This window comes from Primulina tabacum, chromosome 5, assembly GCF_025594145.1.
Source record: "Primulina tabacum isolate GXHZ01 chromosome 5, ASM2559414v2, whole genome shotgun sequence".
NCBI classification, from domain to species: Eukaryota; Viridiplantae; Streptophyta; class Magnoliopsida; order Lamiales; family Gesneriaceae; genus Primulina; species Primulina tabacum.
In genome coordinates this window covers 5,843,827-5,865,413 of record NC_134554.1, presented here as the reverse complement: position 1 = coordinate 5,865,413, position 21,587 = coordinate 5,843,827, and the positions used below count along the sequence as shown (strand labels likewise).

Genomic DNA, 21,587 nt, shown 5'->3' with positions numbered 1-21,587 from the left:
ATGTGTCTTTTTTCCTCTTTATTCATATTTTAAATATGTGTGATTATTAGTATTTAATTTTTTATGTCTACACACATTATAATATGTTATTTTTTATCCAATTATATCTTTTCATTATGTAAATTAGTATTTGGTTTTTTTGTGTCTACCCACATTATAATATGTTATTTTTAATCCAATGATTTAGATTTTTTATTTATCTTTTCATTATGTAAATTAAATTAATTAAAATTTAGAAATAACCTATTATCGAATCGTGAATTTTTTTTAGTGTCTTATTAATTTTTTTTTTGCATGTCCTCGTTAATTTGTCTTTGTGACGTGTACTATATATAACTCATGCGTTTAAAAAAATATTTTTTGCAAAGGTTTATATTACAAAATACTTTAATAAAATATGATCAAAAAATTTATTGTGATATAATTTTTTTACAAAAATATTTTAAAATTTTAAATCTATTTACTTGTGACAGTTTGCTAGAATTTATGTGTTTAAATTAAAGTTTTTTGCAACCGAAATTTTTTTGCGATTTACATTTATAAATTATTTAAATAAAACGGTAAAAGATCGTTGTGATTTGAGCCGTCGATTTGGGTTGGGTCTGTCGGTTTGACCTGCACCGCCAAACAGTTTAAATGAGTTGGATTGAAATTTTGTTGACTCATTTAAAGGTGAGCCTAAATGAGCTCGCACGAGTTTATATTAATATATATATATATATATATATATATATATATATATATATATATCTAATATTATCTATTTTCAATCATGAATTCTTGATATAAAATGGAAAATATCATTTTGATTTTAAAATTGTGATGTTAATGTCTTGTCCAAAAATTGTGGGTTGTTGAGATATTTTGGCAGTCACTCAAAATTGAGTGCCAAAGTTGACATTTGAGTTGTATTTTTGGATTCCTGACAATATGTTCGTCAAAATATTATTTTTAAGTTAGTTTTATCAGTATCGTGATGGGTAAATTTGTTTATTACAATATATAAATATTATCATCTCTTTAAATTAATATTCACTTTCATGTTTGACATGTTATGGGTCTTGGTAAAATGAGGAACAATAAATTCAAGCAAAAGAATACACAAAAATCTGGGGCGAAACCAGAATTATATGGTAGCAGGAACTAATATATGATTTTTTTGTGAATTTATCGATCTTAAGATTAATAACAAATCTTATATCATAATATATAAAATTTCAACCTTATAAATGAAATAAATCAAACATATATGAAATATACAAAATTTCATTACATATACAATCAATTAATTTATTATAATTGTATTTTATTATACAATAATTCTTGTCAAACTCAGTGATTGTGGATCTAACATATATTAAATCAGCAAACTAAAGAGCGTGTCAATTAAACTAATTGAGTAACCATATATTCTTGAATTTCCAAATTAATTTTTTATCTTGATAATTTGTTTCATTTAATATTTTAAATTATAAGACACCGTTACTATATAAAGACACATTTTTTTTAAATGTTCATAAGGACTCAACCACTAACTCATATGGAAAAACATTTATCTACATACTATATTGAAAATATTCTAATTAATTCAGCGCATGTGCTGAAAATTTTATAATTAATTAAGAAAAATTCATTTATAATAATCATATTTAATCCTTTTGGACTAACATAATTTATTTCATAAGATATTCATCATAATTATTTATTTGTATGTTAATCTTTAACTTTGAATTATGATGTATATAATTTTTCTAAAAGTTCTTAAATAATGATTTAATAAAATTATTCGACACTTCAATATTAACATTTAAAATATATTAATTTTATTGTATGTGTGCAACACTTCTAATCATGATTATAAAATTTCAATAAAAATTCTAAAAATGAATTATGTAAAACATAAAAAATTACACAATTAATCAAAAGACAGAAATTAAAAACTAATATAAACTACTAATACCGACTTCTAAAGATTGAAGTCGGTGAGAGTGGAGGCCACTATGTACTAAAAAAATAAAAAAACTAATGCTTGAATGAGTCTGTAAGGACCGTGTATCGTGTTATCGTAAATCATGTGTGATTATCGATAATTCATGAAATTGATATGTAATTATGTATTTGATGTATATTATGACAATGAAATTGAGAAAATGAATATTGAATATGAATTGACGTTGTAAGAGCTCGAGTGGAGAGGCCGGACGCCAATTTAGTACAAGCATAAATATTTTGTACAGAATGTGTGGCGCCCGGGCGGTAGAAAATGACCGCCCGAGCGCCAAGGTAGAAAAGGTTAGTGTCGAGCAAAACACTCCGCGCCCGAGCGGTAACGTTTGACCGCCCGAGCGCGGCATAAAGATTTCTCGGGGACAGAATGTCTCGCACTCGGGCGCGAGAATTCTACCGCCCGAGCGCCGAAGCGGTGGAAGATAAGAATGCTTTCTTTCTTCTTTTCCTTCGTCATTTCATTTCAGCAACTTCGAGGGAAAGTTAGAGAATTCGATTTCTTTCGTCCGAATCGACTTCGAAACGCTGTCTAAACGCGAAACAAATTATATATTTGTGATCGTCGCGTCGAGAGCTTCCTTTTGAGGTAAATTTCTTCTAGTTCCAGCAGCTCGAAATATCAAAGTGCTGGAATGGCATGTATTTGAAGTTGAATTTCTGATAGTAGTAGAATAACCGACAAGAAACTTGTATTCAAAGTCGGAATTGAATTATGATATGAATTTGATTTGATATGAATTTTTGAAGTTTCAAATGATATTTGAAACTCATATTAATGATTTTGGAGTATGTTATTGATTGGAATGAGTATGTTATTGATGTAGATAAAGTGTAATATCAATATCTTCAGGCTACATCAACTGGAAACGAAGAATTGAGGTATGTTGCGACCGGGTAACATACGACATGTATCTGTATTATATGATATATGTTGGATTGATTTGATTGATTGGATTGAGAATATGTGTCTATATGTCTACTTGTTGATTAATGTGGCATACATGACATGGAGAATTGAATATCGATGTATAAAATAAATGTTTTGTTAACACACATCATTTTATGCATACATCGATACATGACATGCACGTTGAGCTATGATCCTTGGATACCTTGATATGATTGGATTGGATTCCGGGGTTTGTGAACACAATCGCTATGCCGGTATTATATGACCCGTAAAGCATAGACAATTGTGGCCCCATATGATTGGATATGAGATTTGGGACTTGATGGCGCTTTGCCGATGCTATCATACGAGTATCCCATATTGGCCGGTGTGCCAGCTCGAGCATTGATTTGATAGCGATTCGATTGATTCTGACATGTGCTCAGTGGATGGGCATTTGACCCGATACCTCCACGACATACATGCATTGCATACCATATATCATTGCTTAGATATATGTGGTATATATGATTGGTTGTTCCATACGGAGCTTTGCTCACCCCCAAGGGGGGCTGTTGTTGTCTTTGTGTGTGGACAATGGCAGGTACTCCAGGATATCAGGAGACCGGAGAGGGTACTTCTGGAGGGAGCCACAGCTTGGGCTGAGGTTTTATGTTTTGTCTTGTTCCCAGTATATATGTATATGTATCTATATACCGGGGCATGTCCCGAGGATGTGAGTTGTTTGTATATGATAGATTTTGATTTCGTGTGGGCATGTTTATGACGTGAGATTAAATACTATTTTTAGTATTCAAATAAAATGATTTGGGCTCATTGTAAAGAAAATTTAAACTCGTTTTCCGCTGTAATTAATTAACCATAATCAGATTGCATTGTAATAACGATTAGGAGCTAAGGGCCCCACAGAGTCATACTGCAAAGTTAGTGAAGTAAAAACGAAGGACAAAATATGTTAATAAAAATATTATAACGAGCTAAGTTGAATGATGCTCATATATATAACTATCACACTTGGTCTTACCTTATGTTTTGTCACTGTACAAAGAGAAATTTCATGCACTGTAGTGTTCTACATTTTCTTAATGTTTCTCTTGATTTCAAATTTAATTTCATCATCTATTGATTTTTAAAAATATATTAGAATTTTTTCTAAACATCTAATCTTAAATGTGATAAATTAAACAAATAATTATTATACTTTGTATACAATAATAAATAGATTAATATATTTGAAGATAGAAAAAGTAATGTATTGAGAAAAATAAAAAAAGAATGTTAGAATTAATACTATAATTATCTAATATCAATATTAAATTTAACATCCTACATTCGAAAATGTGTTTATTGAGGTAAAGACTATGATGATAAAATAAAAATAATAATTTATTTTATCATTGTAACGGAATCATAATGTGATCGTTATTCGGAATCAGAAACTGATGTACTTTGACTTTTAAATTAAATTGTATAAACAATTATTTCGTTATTTTTAGTGGTTAAACATGTTAAATTTATTAAAATTCAATAGTAGAATTTAATGATAAATATGAATGAATTAATTCAACTTTCAATTTGGGTTTCAGAATTTTGTCAACATGTTATATTTTTTTTCCTGATTTTTCTTTTATTTTAAAATTTAAATTTTCAAATAGATGAAAAATGATTTTTTTTCTCTACTACTTATGTAGATATCAAGTATTTATTCTACTTAAATGTCTTATAAATTCATATGATTTAGTAAAAGGTTATTTGCATAAACTTATTTGTTGAGTACAATAATTGATCATGTTGGGTAGAGTAATTGAAATGTTGTGTTTGAGCTGTTGTACTATTTAAATGATTTGATTTGCACTGTTACCATAATCTATAGGTTTTGATAAAACAGTAAACACTTGAGCCTACAATTGATATGAGAGCCAAGATCGCGACTTTGATTTTCATTGATTACAATTGGTGCAATTATTAGAAGATAGATTGTTGGGTACAATAATTGTCCACGATGGATAGGCGCTTGAGCTGTTGTACGATTTAAAGATTTGACTTGCATCATTAGTATCAGTTATAGCTTTTGGTAAAGCGACACACGCTCGATCCTACATTATTCGATTGTAAAGCTAGGAAAAACATGTTGCACCAACTTTTAGTTTTGAATCGGTCCCTTACATGCTACTCGATTTTTTAATTTATAAGCATTCTACAGTTTTCAAACATTATTATAGATTGAATTATAATTGATCCCTTTCAAATTGGATAAATATAGAATAAAATTCAAGTAAAATATTAACAAAAACATTTAAATGAAATATTGGATTTGTCGATAATCAAAATAAGAAATAAATAAATTTTGATCCTTGAGTGAGAAATAAAATATTTAAAGAAAGTTATAATTGACACAATGAAATAGTGCACCTACATGCATTTATCACTGTATTTTGCAATTAAAATATCAAAAAAAGTTTCCACATATTATTTTTATATCATATTTAAAATAATAATGAATCTTAATTTTTATTATTTTGAGTTGGCCTTTGTTATGAAAAATCATTGTGAATAAATTGAATTTGAAAATTCTTATATATATGTATATCACATATTAATATATCAACATAAGTCCAGATAATAAAAAACTACAAAATGAACTTATTCATCTTCAATGTACACAAATTATATAGTAAATATATATGGTAATTAAGACAATGAAGTAGAATATATGTTCACATGTAACAAAATATATAAAAAAAAACAATAAATATAAATATTTTTCTAGATATAAATATTTTTTTAATAACTTTTTATTGTGAGTTGGAGAAGATAAAAGAGAAATTTTTTTTAACTCTTTTGGGTTACACAAAAAATAGAAATGAAAGAAGTGTTTGTCATACAATGAATTCATTTTCCACATTAAATGTATACTATAAAGTTATATTTACTATTCAAACTTTATAAATTCAATGAATTTTTCTCAAGATAAGAGTACGAAAATGATCTCGTGAAGATATTTAAACAATTAGAAAAATTAAATATATTATTTTTCTAGAGGTAATACCAATATGACATTAGTAATTTAATTGTGCTAATTATACTTATGAGTTAATATGAAATATTAAAATAAGTATAATAAGAGTCAATAAAAAGATGATTTATTGTCAAAAATATTATTATTATAAATTACAAATAAATGACAACATTTAATCAATATTTTTTAAATCAGTCGATCAGTACTTTTTTTGTGATGATAGATTGTTATAATAATGTGTAGTTTATATGTTATCAAGTATAAGTGTCTAATAAATTAAAGGTAACTAGGAAAGTAAAAGCATCCGATAGAAATTGTTGTCAATTTACATGAAAGAGAATAATGATCAAATAATTGTAAATAAAAAATTGCATATCATTGATTGTCAAAAAAGATTGTAATAATTGAATATTGTAATAAAATATATGTATTATTGAGAGAATATGACAAATAACAGAAAAAAATATGACAAAAAATATATGAGAAAAATTTTAGTAGTCCAAATATTTTTTTAAAATTAAAAATATATGTTTTTTTCCTAATTAGTTACATATGCTAATTAACACGAATTGTCAAAATTTACAATACTATTATTATTATTTTTTGTTAAGTTAACTAATTTTATTTCAAATTCTAATTTCTTCAACATATGTTTCCCACGTGCAACGCACGTACATTATTTCTAGTTTTATAGAAATAAAGCACTATTCACATGCACAGAAGTGTAGCCAATACAACTCTTCAAACACTGAAATTTTAAGGAAACAAATCAACGATATAAAGAAATTCCAGAGTATAGTACGAGGAGACTAATAAAATAAACAAAATATAACGAGAGTGAATCTTCCACAATCTTCCATCTGTTCTCAATTAAGCTTCATAAATAAGGAAGGGAAAAAACTGAAACAGCAATAGCTAATCCATGAGTTAATAGGATTGATCAATAGAAAAAGATACTCCACAAATAGGTGTTCATGATTAGAAAATAGATCATTTTTTTTCTGAATAAGGCTATAACATCTTTAAGGCTCGCGTGCCCCAGTCGCCAACATGGTTTCTCTTTAGAACCTCCACATTTGAGAATTCCAGCATACGGGCAATTGTATCTCAAAAACACAAAATTTTAGCTTATAGAGAAGTCCTTTAGGTTAATTACTTTTGCTATGTAATGCCGAGACACAACAACATTTATGAATCCAGCTCCAGCTATTGTGCATGAATCTATAATCTCAGTTGCAGGAAGAATTTCCCTGATGGCCTAAATAGTCTTACATGACTTTTTTACAGAGTCCCGTGCACCTCGTACCAAACACTCTATGACTAGATTAATTAGTACATAGTCAAAAGTAAATTAATTAATTCGAACTTCGGCATCAACAATTTTCTGCATTTTACCTCCAGGCTGAACTAAATATTAGCATTTTGTCCTCCCATCCAAAATGGAGAGCACCAATCTCCTCTTTCACCTTGTACCTATCTGAGTACTGCTTTATGAGTCTACGGATTTCGTCGGTCACGTTTCGACTAATAGGACACGAGGTGAAACCAGCCATATTCATCCTAGCTCTCCACTTTCCTGCAACCTCGTAACGCTCTATCCTTTCCTCTCCTTCACAGGAGACGACGTTAATGATATCACGTGCAAGACACTGTTTCTCTACGTTTATTCGGTCTTGGCTTTCTCTACCAAGAGCTGCATCGAGTGATTCGAACACTGCTGCGTAGTAACTGTATGCTTCTGAAAATCTTGGTAAGAACGGAGTAGTGTTTGTGTTCACGTTTTGCTCGACGACTGTGACAAGTTTTGGGTTCAACCCTTTAACCATTCGAAGAAGTTGGTCTCGAAGATTTATTGTTGATACACTCTCGTCTGGCATGTGGTGGAGTTGGAAAGCAAAGTTTACGATTAAAGTTTCTCCAGGCTGGCAATCTAGCATTGATGGAGAGACCAGAGCGGTTTCAGCAGCAACAATATGAAACTCGAATGAGAGCTTTAGATCCTCGGCTAATATCTCGAGTCGCTGCCCAATGATTTTTAAGCCTCCCACTGTCCGTTGAACGGATTCAGGGTCATCCACTCCAGTTAACCTCACGTGGGGACGTTTCCCAGGGACTTTAGCCAGGGATGTCAGCAGTGTGTAATACTGACTACCTTGGTTTATATCAAAATCTACGATATGAACCCTGTGTTCGTCTTTAAATGCCTCTAAAATTGCGCCATTAGCCCCCATGAAACCAAATCTAAAGCATGGACACCCTTCAAAGAGGACCTGCATGGCAGAAAGTCTTTCCAGAGATGGGGCCTCTTTGCATTTCAGTGCCTTGTAAAGACCTTTACCAGAAATAGCCATTCTAGCCACCAAAGCTTCTACCATGTAAGCTGCAATTCGTTCAGAAGGATCTCCCTGGATCGAGACCCTCTGCCGGAGCACATTAATTATGCACGATGTTTTCCCCAGATTTCCACCGTGGATGGCATCAGCACATTCAAACAGCAAGGCTTTTGTACTCTGAGGAGAAACTGAGATCTCCTTACGGTAGCTTATTCCACTAAGATTAAAATCTGAAGATGAAGATTCTTTCGGTGAGTCATCAAGCATCTCATATGCACATGTAGGATCAGCCTGTTCATTATCGATTCCCATACTATGATCTCGATCTTCATATTTATCATCACGAAGTGCCTTCTCAAGTTCTTGTAACTTCAATCTCATCTTATCTTCATCTATGGCATCAGGACTTGGACTATTCAAATATTCTGTGTCATAACTGAACTCACAAGTATTATGTCTCGCAGCAACCAAAGAGGAGACAAATGGATTATTTGTACCGGCAAGTTCTCCCGACGGCGAGTGGAGAAAATAATTTGGATCAAAACCATCGTTGCCATATGACTCACTGGGGTCAATCATGCCCCGATTGTCTGAGTCAAAGGACGTTGATAAATCAGAGCTTTCATTGCCATCCTTCAGTGAGTAAAGTTCATGGCTTCCAAACAATGCAGCAGATCCGACAAAAGACATGGTTCACTTCTAACAATATAAAATTTTGCCCAATGAAGTAATTACGTGTTTCCTGGTAGGATATAAACTTTGAATTATCGATATAGTAAAAGAGCAGGCTGCTGTGGGACTCCGTGTAGCAGTTATAACTTAAAGAACGTATAAGGAGAAGTTATAGAAACATAAACTTATGAATATGGATGAAAAAACCAAACATGTAATCAGGAAGGAAAAAAAAACAACCATAATATTCCCAAACAAATCCACATACTCGAAGGGGTACAAGGAAGACTTAAAAAAAACTCCCGCTTTTTGACATTTTGTTCTCCCCCAAAGAGTGAGTCGCCTAAAGGGACTACATTAGCGAGTGGACTTGAAACTCCATCTCAAATAAAACTCAGCTTCTGTTCCAAGTTCCACCACATTTCTTGAACTACTTCCAACTTAAGGACCTTTTGAAAGGATAAATTAAAGATCCAAAAACTGAAACAAGCATAATGCCACACAACTTTCATGGTTGGAATTCTCTATCCGTTTCTCTGCCAAAATAGCTCAGTTCCGGTTTCTTAAATATACAAAATCATCATAGAAACTAACGGTACTGGTGTTATTATATCTTGTTTTATTCAGTAGTATAATCATTGGAGACTTGTTTCGTTGTCCACTGAATCTGAAAGATCATACTGAAACTACCACAGAATTTTTATTCATGTCCGAATATTGAAACATACAGAGGTGAGAGATGTCTCCCAAAAGGTTCACCAAAATGCTTCGCATCCATAAAAAAAAGCTACAATTTTTACTGAATGAGCTATAATCTAACAATTCTTGGAGTGACAATAATTAAAATGTTCACAATCACAATCTGCACAAAAATCAACTCTCAAACATCAAGAAACATAAAAACAGGGGTCAAGAATACATATACCTGAAGATCCAAAACAGAGGAGAGGAGAAATCAGAACGAACCCAGAAATATCACAGCAAATCTGCAAATTGCACAGCAACGAGAAACATACGTATACAAAGTTCGGAATTGGGTTTGAGGAGAAACCAAGACTAGGGTTTTGAATACCAACAAAGAGTAAATAAAGACGACCAACCTGGAGACGGTTTGGTGAATTAACACAACAACGTGACAAACGAATAAACAAATCAAGCATCCAAGAAACAACTCTGGCCTTGAAACTTGATTTAAAACAAAAGATTTACAGAAATTTTAATGTGGATAATAAAAGAAGCTGACTTGTTGATTCCTTTATGATAAGATAAACATTAAAGACAAGTAAAAGCAGAGAAATTTTCAAGGAAATTTAGAAGTGATTACAACTTGCCAATGCCACCCACTCCTATTCCCATAATGATATTATCTCTTTTTAATAATATAAATATAAACATTATCTTTATATATCTTTCTCCTTTTTGTTTTTGTTTTCACCAATAAATAAATTTAATCTATTTATGAAATTGTACGTCTCGCCACACATGCCAATTGACAGGGCTCGGATATCGAAATCATTTCAATTTTATCCTATTTTCATTGGGTGTAGTTTGCACACCAATGAATAACTTCACCCCAATGAATGAAATGGAATCATGCCCGACTGATCTTGCGGCATTTCAACTGTCATTACGTTAGAATTTGACTGCGTAAACAAGAAAATTCATTAATTAGTTGATCGAAATTAGGTATATGCTCACTATTATCACTATTATTTTTTTCTTAATGAAGATATTGAAACATTAATTGGCGGAACAAACATGATCGTGCTATGTGACGTTGCGCTGACGTGATTAATCACTCCCGCTTAGTAAAGTAATAATAGTAATTTATGTTGATAAGGAATGTACAAAACACGTTTTTAGTTCTTTTAGTTAAAAACACACCTTTCCGTTTTGGTTTAGTATAAATAGGCTTATTCTACCTTCTTTCTGGATGTAATTCGTCAATAATTCTTCTCCTGTAATGAAGAGCTTTCTTATTCTTCGATGGAGTCTTTACACAACTTAACAATTTATACCTACAATCTCAATAAGAAATTTAAATTATAATTGTAATGATTTGAGCTTTGAAGACAGCGTAGAAAATTGGGCGGTGTTGCCAAACTTTGACGAAATTCAATCTCAAAAAGACTTTTTTTATCGTTTTTTTTTTCGAAAATCACGTCGTTTTACTAAAATAACAATTAACCCCGCACCCCAATTTTAATTAGAGGGAGGGCCATCATATATTGACAGACAGACACACACAGTTGACGTTTAATAATAATTAGAATCCAGTATGAAATTAAAAACAAAATTTTTGAAAATTATTTTTCTAGAACTTTAAATTCACAACTGCAAACATTTTATCACATATCGACTCAATTTGCTGAGTCAACCAATTAAATAATTGAGAAGTACCTAATCAACCAGGGGGTCATGAATTACCGCGTTTTGCATTATTCAGTGGAGGGTACAACACTCCAAATTATCAAATAAAAAATTGGAAAGTAGAAAATATGTTTTTTTCGTATTATTTACACAAAATATAAAGAATTTTCAATGAACTTGAAATTCATACTTCAAGATTTAATTATACTTTCACGTAAACTCACATAACTCGTATTCGAGCTTCAGATCTTCGTTAGAAGTTGGAAGAAGTAATAAAAACCAGAAATCAAAGTTCATGATCCCCTAATCCGTACGGTGTGTGAAAAGAATCTTTTCACGGGATTTTAAATTTTACCGTTTTCGATAACATAAATTGAAGTCTTAATCGTGGAATTAAATATAATGTCTTTAGTCATGAATCGCATTGCTTTCTTGTGTGGGAGTTTTGGCGGTTTATGTATCCTCGAGGAACATCATTAAACATTCAACTAGAAACAATTACCAAGTCAACATGACGAAATTTTCTTTGAATCATCATTATTACATATAAAATTGGTTTATTTATTTAGTTATATTATATTATATTAAGACATGACATGTTGACATGTCACCACTTATATGTGACAAAGATAATGTTCTGGATAATAACAAACATTGATATTTATTTAATTTAAAAATTATTGGGTTCTACAAGACATGACTTGTCGTATTCTCATTAGTTATGCGCATTGTATTTCATCGCCAACGTCATGATGATGGCTTTGTCTCCCAACTGTTCAAATGCTTATTTGGATATGATCGCTATAATTTAATTGGGTAACAGCACATTTTTCTCATGTATTAGTTGTCTTTTTAGATCAGAACCAACATCTTTGTACCGCTTCTGTTGTTAACATTAAATTTTTTTAAAAAAAAATGGTTGAAGTTTAATACATTCTAAAATTTTTTCATACAATAAACTAGAGTATAGTCTTTAGCAGAATTTTTCGTGTTGATTTTTGTGTGACGGTAGTATATTTATCAAAATATATTGATTTCATTTTGTTGTAGGTTTTAATGTAACCCATATTTTTCTAACTAATTTCGTGTTTTATTCCATCAATTTTTTACTCGAAAAAATCCAGGATTTTGCTTTTCAGAGACTTGGTCGTGCTCGGTCTTTTTGGTACATATATGAACACGTATTTTTCCAGGAAAAAATTAGACGAAGAACTTCGACATATCTATTTTAGAAGTCTGGCCTTACCAGGTAGCCCATCCGAAATCAAGTGTCCAGAGATTACAAAAGTATTTAAGGTCCAACCTAGGATTATGACTTCGGGTCGAAAGCCCATTAACTATTACGGTGTGATAAAATTATGGTGTTTTGGTATGATCATAATGCAATGGATACTTCTATGAATTTTGTTTTTTTTTTCTCTTATATTTTTTGAAATTCAATTAGATTATTTATTTATTTTAACCAAATGTAAATGAAGGAGAAAGTTGTAATCTTGCTGTTAACGGGTCAATTACTGCAATAGAGAACGATGTTTACTCGCCATTTTATCACGGGTCCCTTGTTAAACTAAGCCAATGCTAAAAACGAGCCGAATATGGGATTTTTTTTTCCTTTTCCAAAACGCAATAAAAAGAAGAAGCAACGGGCTAGCCGGCTAGGTCTATGATAAATTATTAGTCAATAAAGAAAAGTTGCTAAAATAAAGTTTTAGTCAATCGTTTAATAATGAGTTCATACATTTAAATTCCAAGATGCAAACCACAATTTATTGAATGAATTTTTACTATTTAATTGCTTAAACGATCGAGTTTACACAATATGTTAATCAATGATTAGTATGCATGATATATATATTGTTCGATTAATTGTGCATGTGTGAAACTAATATTGAGATTGATGACTTCCTGAGAAGTTTTCATGCGTCAAGCTGTCGACGTTGCGCCGTTTGATCTTGTTGGTCAGATGAGTTATAAAAAAGTGACATCATATATTAATGGATAAACATGTATTTGTCGATGACATGGTCGACGGCATGAAAATGGTAAGACCGATCTCTAAATGTTGTAAGATAACACCAACAGATAGACATGCATTTCTCCGAACTCATGAGTCTAACAACTCAACTCATTAGCACATGATTAGGTACACTTTGCACTGTCACAGACTCACAAATATAAGAGAATAAAGTCGAACATTGACTGACAATTATAGTTATTGGTCTAATGGTAAACGCTTAATCATACCATATACACACACAATGGTTGGCTAGATGTTTCTATATTAATCCATTCGATTTCTACAAATATTAAAGCATATCTATATATTATAATAATTAACAAATAAATAAATATATACCCAACCTAGTAAGAGCATTAAACGGCGTTGATTTTATATTACAGTTAATTATCTGTAAAATAAACTTATATTATATTCACAATTAATTTCTCAAATCTTGAATATTATTTATATAAATAGATCTGTATAAAATAAAATAACACGTCATGAGTTCAGGGTGGACTCTATTCTCATTTTCCAAGTATGTACACTTTTCAATGTCTTTGAATCTTCCACCTTCCATGCATTATAAACTTATTGCTAACTTAAAATTAATAACTATAACCAATTCGGCAAATTTTTATATAAATTGATTTTTTTAGATGTTTTAAAACAAGTTAGCTACACTGTCAAGATATTAATTTGCATACTACACCTTAATTAATTGAGAATTAGAGGCAATTTGTTGACTGAAAATGAGTGGCAATCTCTCGGTATAATGGAATTAAACAGTAATTGAGTAAGATTAGTTATAAAAGGAATAATAAATTAGGGGTTGGTATTAACTAAATTTCTTCAAGAAATATCTAATCCACATTTATTTATGTAATATTCAGGATTACTTCATTTGCGATTCTGTTTTTTTAGTAATCTCTTGTGTGGATGTTGTTAAACTTTTTATCGTATACTATAATGTAGCTTTCTTTGAAAAGTACAGGCTATTTCTGTTTCTGTTCTCTCTTCTTTTTCTTTTTTTTTTTTTGAAAAAAATTAAATATATAAAGAGAAAAGAGGTAAAGAGAGTGCTGTTTGGAAGCATTCATTTTTGAATAAATTAGTAATAAAAAACCCAAAAATAGAAGCATTTACAAATGACCTTATTTTATATTTATGGAGACTAAAAAAATTAATTAATTTTTTTTTATAGTTTTTGGCAATCTAGTTTAGGATTAATTAAGAGTCATTAACAAACTTACCTATAAAAGAAACAATCAACAAAAGAGTAAACAAAAAATAGAGTGCATTTATAAAATAATATAGTTAAATATCATTCTCCTTATAATTTTATATATGTTAATTTAATATTTATTAGTGTACAAAGTCACCGCAGTAACTTTAGAAAAATTTTTTAATCTAAAAATGAGAATATAAAAAACTTATTAATGCTCTTCTTAATCATTTCAAGCTTAAAATTAACTATTGACTATTTTTGAACAAATACGTGGTTATGTTTATTATCAAAAATATTTAAAGCAACAAGCAAAATATATTTTGTTATTTAAAAGTTCATTTTATTTTGTTTGGGAATCGGGGTATCCATTTGTGATTATGAATCTATTTATTTGGAATTTTATAATAATGAAAATTAAAAAAAATTAAATCTAAAATATGGTATACAGTGATAGAATATTTCCATGCAGATGACAAAGTCAAATACAAACGTTTCAACCATTTTAATTTTTTTAGAAAATGGTTTCTTAACAGACTGATTAATGCTTATTTCACGAAATGAATTACTTCTGATTTGTCTAAAATAGTTTATCAATTAACGTCACCAATTATAAAAGCATACATCTCCAATGGTGGGTATAAAATCGATATCTAAATATTAATTAATGTGTGGTGATATGTCTTTACATCATATATAATTTTTAATCAAGTTATTAAGATCTTCCATCTCACTATAATTTGTTCCAAAAATATTCTTACGCCTAGGTAAGTTACACGTGTATACACACATATATATCTAAATGTGTGTGATTAACAAAAATATACAAAGAATAGCCGATTATTTGTAGCTTATCTTGTATCGAGGTCCAAAATATGAGATGAGATGAGATATCAGATTTGAGAGATAATTGTAAGAATCCTCTTCTTCCAACTCATACATACATACATACATATATATATACATATATATATATATATACATATATATATATATAATGTACCTTTTTATATATATCACCTTACTAGCTATAATTATCAACTCATCGACAAACGATGATAAACCCTAAGCAAACAAACTTTGACTAGAGTGAACTTAGATCCAATCGTTCACATATATTTATTAATTTAATTTTAAACCCGCAGCCATCGGTTTCAGTACTGGCAAGGAGCTAGCTTAAAGTTCATCCTACTCAAGCAGGATTCGGATTCGGATGCCAGATATATACATAAACCAAATAATTTAAAGAAAAACACAATATATTTATAGTAGATTTCGGCCCTAAAAGATAAAACTACGCTAAATATAATTAAATTGTTCTACCTTAAAGAATAAATTCATTATATGTGTAAGCCTAATCTGTCTTGCTAAAATAAAGAGATACGACTGATCAAACTTCTCAATTATATTTATATATATATATACATGGAAAGGCCACCAACCATCATATATACATCATAGATGAACAACATATTTTTATACGTATATATAAGGATTTATTGATGAAAAATTTGCTTTCACAAACTTATAATTTAAGAAGAAATCCTCTGATCATTTGATTAATTTGCTGCAGTATTCTCCTATCCTGGAGCAATGATCTCTCAGTTGTGCAACGGCAGCATTAGCTTCAAATAAATTTCTTCATATATATAGTTTATCTTCTCGTCCCTCTTTCTGAATTCAAGGTGAATCCCAGTATTTACTTTGAGTTTTAATTTGGAATACAAATATTTATCATTATTTTTTGTCGTTTTAATCGCTTTTTTTTATTTGTCTACCCTGATTACCTCATGATTTCTGAATTTTGAGATTCTTTTTTCATGTGTTCTATGATTAATACATGCCATGCATTTTTCTTTATTAAAATCAATACCAGATCGTAGAAATATAATGAATGCATTAGAAAATTACATCAAATATTACCATAAAATAAACCAGACAAAGAAATGAAGGATATCAACGTTTATGCGAAGCAACAACCTTTAATCACCATTGGTACGTGGGCGAATAGAGAAAGAAGAAGGGTGTATTTCTTTCCTCTTTTTTTTTTTTTTTTTTGGGACAAAGAAGGGTGTATTTCTACAGATGCGAAAAAGGGTGCGACTTTTAGTATAGTATTTTATGCTGATCAAATTTACAAGTGTAATAATTTTCGAAAATACAATTTTTTTTTCTTTTTTACTCTAACTTAAGTTTAAAAATAATTATAAAAGTATGTATATGATGAAGTCTCAAAATTAGTTCAAGAGATATTTTCTTCCCTTTTTTAAATTATTTTATGTTGAGGTAATTAAATGATACAGTAAGATGAGAATGATATATGACTTACAATTCACTACAACAATTATGATTATATATATATATATATATATATATATGTTGACGCGTACTCGGCCGCCACTACATATTCACCACACCCGATCGTCTAATTATTCTAAACTTCTTTCTTCTTAACATTTGATAAACTTACAGATCATAGCTTTAGATCCATGGAAGAAACCAATTATTGTGGGGATTCAAGTGGTGATACAAGGAGTACTACCTGTCCAGCGCCTCGAGGGACACTGGAGACCTGCAGAAGACGATAAACTACGGCAACTGGTTCATCAGTACGGACCTCAAAACTGGAATTCCATAGCAGAAAAGCTTCTAGGAAGATCAGGTATATACGCTTACGCAGTTACGGCGCGTGCACACAAAAAAATTTGGGTACGCCGGTGAATAGAGAGAAAACCTTTTAACTTGATCAGTCTCTTTGGTTATATCTACCCCATGCCTAGAATTATAAAAGTTGAAAGGGTGATATTTTTCCATGAAAAATACTTTCGACTTTCAAATTTTAAGCTTTTATTTAATTTTTTTTATTACAAGTAGGCTTTTATGTTGAATTAAACCTAGCATAAATTAATAAAGACAACATTTTAGCTAATGATGCTTGTGGATGTAGAAGTCGTAACTGTTGATTGTAACAAGAGGAGGATACATAGATACACTAGAGTTTAATCATGCTATCACCAACAATTATCGATTATTTTTCTACAATATACATTTACCTATAACTTATATTGTAACCCTAAAAAACTTTAATTTGCTCCTGAATTATTGCGTCGATATATTCTGTCAAATAGAATTAAAGAATCAAATTTTATCTATAGACTTTTGAATTATATTTGGTTTGATAATTTTTGCACCTTAAATGTAAGCTTACGATCAAACGCAGGGAAGAGTTGCCGATTAAGATGGTTTAACCAACTAGACCCGCGAATCAACAGACGGCCGTTTTCGGAAGAAGAAGAAGAAAGGCTACTTGGAGCGCACAGATTGCATGGCAACAAATGGGCATTTATATCAAGACTTTTCCCAGGTAGAACCGATAATGCTGTAAAGAATCATTGGCATGTTATCATGGCTAGAAAGCAAAGAGAGAATTCAAAGATTTGTGAAAAAAGAAGCTTTCAAGATCAACATGATGCAGCTATCAAAGACTCCAAGTCTTGCTCTAAATATCTCTATGATTTTCGAATGAGAAATTCAAGGCTCCATAATGAACATGGCTCAAGGATCAGCTTCGAAAATGGTGGAATTTTTGAATTGCATGGCCCAAAAACAGATAAGATCTTCTCCGCTTCATCGTCTGGTTCGTCCACTAAGCTGGCTAATAATTTATCTTCTGCTAAAACTCTTGATTTGTGTGAAAGAAAAGGTGTGCCACGTATTTATACCTCCAATAGCTCGATCAATCATCGAATGAATTTTTTCGTATTTGACGGCCAGAGGGATCTAAGAGCGTTTGATACCCTAAACAAGAAATCGGCCATTCCAAGTTCCTTAACTTATCTAGAATCTGGAAAAATAGATAGAGGGCGTATTGATATCCTAGACAATATTAACCATTTCGGTGAAACGAGAACGAGTATTAAGCAGCAAGTTGAAGAACTAAACCCCATTCAAAAGAAGGAAGTTCCCTTCATAGACTTTCTTGGCGTGGGGATCCCTTCTTGATCATAACATAGCTCAGTTAATAGTATGAATACATGCTGCTAGTCTCTAATTTGTAGTTAATGTAAAAGGTTTCGTTTTCTTATGTAGTTATAGATAGATTCTATAGTAGAATGTATTTTTAATACTTCTTCCGGAGCTTAGTATCGTGTGAAATTAAGACATTATAATACAAACATGTGGATTTTGTATTTTGAATTTGATAAGCTTTCTGAAGCTTTTCTTCTGTTTCACCAACTGCATGCTGCCTGCATATTTCATTTTATGTATCTGATTCTGTTAATTAGTGACAATATGATACAAACAATAGTCATTTTGAACTATTCCGAAGTTTGAAAAAAAATGAAAAATTGCAATATTGCTTTTTGATGTATGTTTGTTTTATTACGATTTTAGGTATATATATTGTTAAATTTTAATCTTAATTCAGCAACTTTCAATTTTTTGTCAATTTAATCATTTTTTCTGCAAAACGGTTGATGTTGCATCGAATATATATATCAGTGTCATGTCAGCGCTGCATTTGCACCACCTTAGCATCATGCCGGAATAGTTAACTAAAAATGAAATTTAATATAGATGACCAAAATCGCAAAAAAAAAAAAAAAAAACTTGATTATCACAATTGCATTTTCCCCCAAAAAATGTATATTATGTTGGTGTCATCATCATGTAATTATAAATGTAAGTTACATAAAAGTTCGTCAAGAAAAAATATTTTATAGTTGTAAATAATGACATTAACAAATCAATTCTTCTTTTATCAAAATCAAAACTATAAGGGAGTTTTTGCAACTATTAAATAAAATTGATTATTCACTTTTCACTTAAAAAATTTATTAATTTTTGATGTTTTTCTTAACCCATAATTTTCTTATGTTCAATTTAATTAAAATACCAAAGCTAGTAAATGAAAATTATTCTTGACACACATACCCCAAACATTTTTATTTAATTCAAAATTATCATTTACATTCGTTCAAATAAATGTAAATATATATGTTCTCTAATTACAATATTTTTGTTATTTTATTACAAAACTAGCATGATAATCACTTATATATCAAACATGTACTTTACAAGAATTTAAGTTTTTATTTTCATTTTCAAATTAAACTCTTTTTAATTTTTTTATTTTTCATAATCTATAAATATCATAATTTTTAAAAAAACTTATTGTTAAAAGTATCTTATGAATAACTTCTCGAAATTCGAGTTTGAAATGAGGTATTTTGTTGCAACTGAATTGGTTAAAAAATCTAAACAATCATTTGTGGGCTTGATCCAGATCGACAAGCTTTTTATGGATTCACAAGAAAAGCCCACAGTAAAGAATATTTGTATACAATCCAAAATGCCCAGCACATATTGGGCTTGGTTTGTTCTCCGTAAAACCCCTTAAACCATGCTAATTATCCGACGGTCGGTGGCTTTATCGGAAAAACTCACGCCGCAGAACCGCCGTGATCCCATGGCGAAAATTCTAGCGGCCTCAAAATCAGAGTTCAAGAAGAAGCAAAAGCAGTCGAATAAATCTAAATCCGGAGGATTTGAGTCTCTTGGATTGAGCTCTAAAGTCTACAATGGTGTCGAGAAGAAGGGATACAGGGTTCCGACACCTATCCAGCGCAAAATCATACCTTTTATTCCATCTGGATGCAACGTTGTGGCCATGGCCCGCACTGGTTCCGGGAAAACGGCGGTTTTCTTGATCCATATGCTCCAAAAGCTCCAGCACCACGTTCCGCAGGCAAGAGTTCCGGCACTCATCCTTTGCCCCACGCGTGACTTGGCTCTCCAGACTTTTAAGTTTAGTAAAGAACTCGGTGGCTTTACAGGTGAATGCTTTATCCTCAGGCGTCGAATCACATTTGTTAGCACAATGGTCAAAGAGGACCTACTGTGTTAGCTTTTGTGGCTAGCGTGCAATTCCTGAGGCCTGTCTTATTTTCTTAATCCCTTTGAAGTGTAATGATTTTTTAAGGTAATAGATATCCCATGTGATTTTAACCTCGTTGATTATGACAGACTCGAAATTTTTACATTAATTGTATGCGTCGGAAGAAATTTGATTATGGACAACCCTCTTGAATTTAAGATGATTGATCCCCCAGCTTCTATCTGCCAAACATATACAATGCATTAAGATGTATTTGCAATTAACCATTTTACGTAAAGCAAACTGTCTACAATATATGCAAATTATATTTGTTGTCACAGTGCATTCATGAATATAAAGTTTCAGATTTTTTATTTTCCTTTTGTCTAAGGCTCTTTGTCTTGGTTAATCTTAACCGGTATTGTGTTTCTATTTATTTTGCAATCTTTTCTTGCAGATAAAAACAGAAAGTGGTGCAAAAATGAAAGCAAATAAAACTGGGATATACTGAAAGCTAATAAAACTGGGATATACAAGAGGTGGAAAGAACAGTCACATAAGAAAGTATCGCTTGAAAGGACAAATGATGGCTCTGTTGAAGGAGCTTCAACTTCAGCAGGTAAATTTTGATGTGAACCTTGCGTTGTTTACATGTATCTTATATCCAAGAAATAAAAATTTAAACGACACAATCCCATATAAATAGGATATGATCCCCCTAACCTAACATATTGACTTGTTAGTGAATCCTAGTTGAGGGTACGGTAAGCCAATCATTAACGATTCATGTTAAGGTTAAAATGAAAGTTTTTATTGCCTAAATTTAACTGGTTGTGCAAATATATATAATCTTCAGTTGTATATTTTGTCCAAATACGTGGTCTTCGAGTTTTTTTAAGTTCATATATTTAACATTTTCGATGCTGTGTATTCAATTACATTCATCTAATGTTGATACACTTTTCTTCCGCCGCCTCCGTATTGGAGCATGCGATTACCTCCCCCATCATCTCCTTATTTCACCATTTCAGTTTTGAATGTTCTGTAACGTAGTCCTTATTTCTTTGAGTTTACTGTAATTTCCATTGAAAGGTATGTTAGAAATTTTTCTCAAAAATCATGTTTTGCACGTATATAAACATGATATATAATATGCGGAAGCGGATCGAGTGTT

The 21,587-nt window shown here is 30.9% G+C and overlaps 3 protein-coding genes across 5 annotated transcripts; 2 read left to right on the top strand and 1 right to left on the bottom strand.

The window, feature by feature from the left end:
• Positions 1–7,124: 7,124 nt before the first annotated feature.
• On the bottom strand, positions 7,125–10,298 carry LOC142545896 (scarecrow-like protein 1). Of its 3 annotated transcripts, none has more exons than XM_075653321.1 (3): positions 10,042–10,298; positions 9,867–9,927; positions 7,125–9,011 (listed from the first exon to the last, which is right to left on the bottom strand). In XM_075653321.1, the coding sequence occupies exon 3, from the start codon at positions 8,957–8,959 to the stop codon at positions 7,328–7,330; it is 1,632 nt and encodes a 543-aa protein (XP_075509436.1). In that variant the 5' UTR covers positions 8,960–9,011; positions 9,867–9,927; positions 10,042–10,298; the 3' UTR covers positions 7,125–7,327. The 3 variants fall into 3 exon arrangements, with proteins under 3 accessions (XP_075509436.1, XP_075509437.1, XP_075509438.1); XM_075653322.1 differs by having other exon boundaries at positions 7,126–9,011; positions 9,867–10,041; positions 10,111–10,298; XM_075653323.1 differs by having other exon boundaries at positions 7,126–9,011; positions 9,867–10,042.
• Positions 10,299–17,001: 6,703 nt separating this feature from the next.
• Positions 17,002–18,778, top strand: LOC142544649 (transcription factor MYB119-like; the record flags this gene model as incomplete). Its single annotated transcript, XM_075651679.1, has 2 exons — positions 17,002–17,197; positions 17,756–18,778. Coding segments are annotated over 2 exons (978 nt in total), but the record flags the coding sequence as incomplete, so codon positions are not given.
• A 1,161-nt stretch (positions 18,779–19,939) lies between these two features.
• On the top strand, positions 19,940–21,287 carry LOC142545895 (putative DEAD-box ATP-dependent RNA helicase 29). The gene is made up of 2 exons (XM_075653320.1): positions 19,940–20,372; positions 20,871–21,287. The coding sequence occupies exons 1-2, from the start codon at positions 19,940–19,942 to the stop codon at positions 20,906–20,908; spliced, it is 471 nt and encodes a 156-aa protein (XP_075509435.1). The 3' UTR covers positions 20,909–21,287.
• Positions 21,288–21,587: the final 300 nt, after the last annotated feature.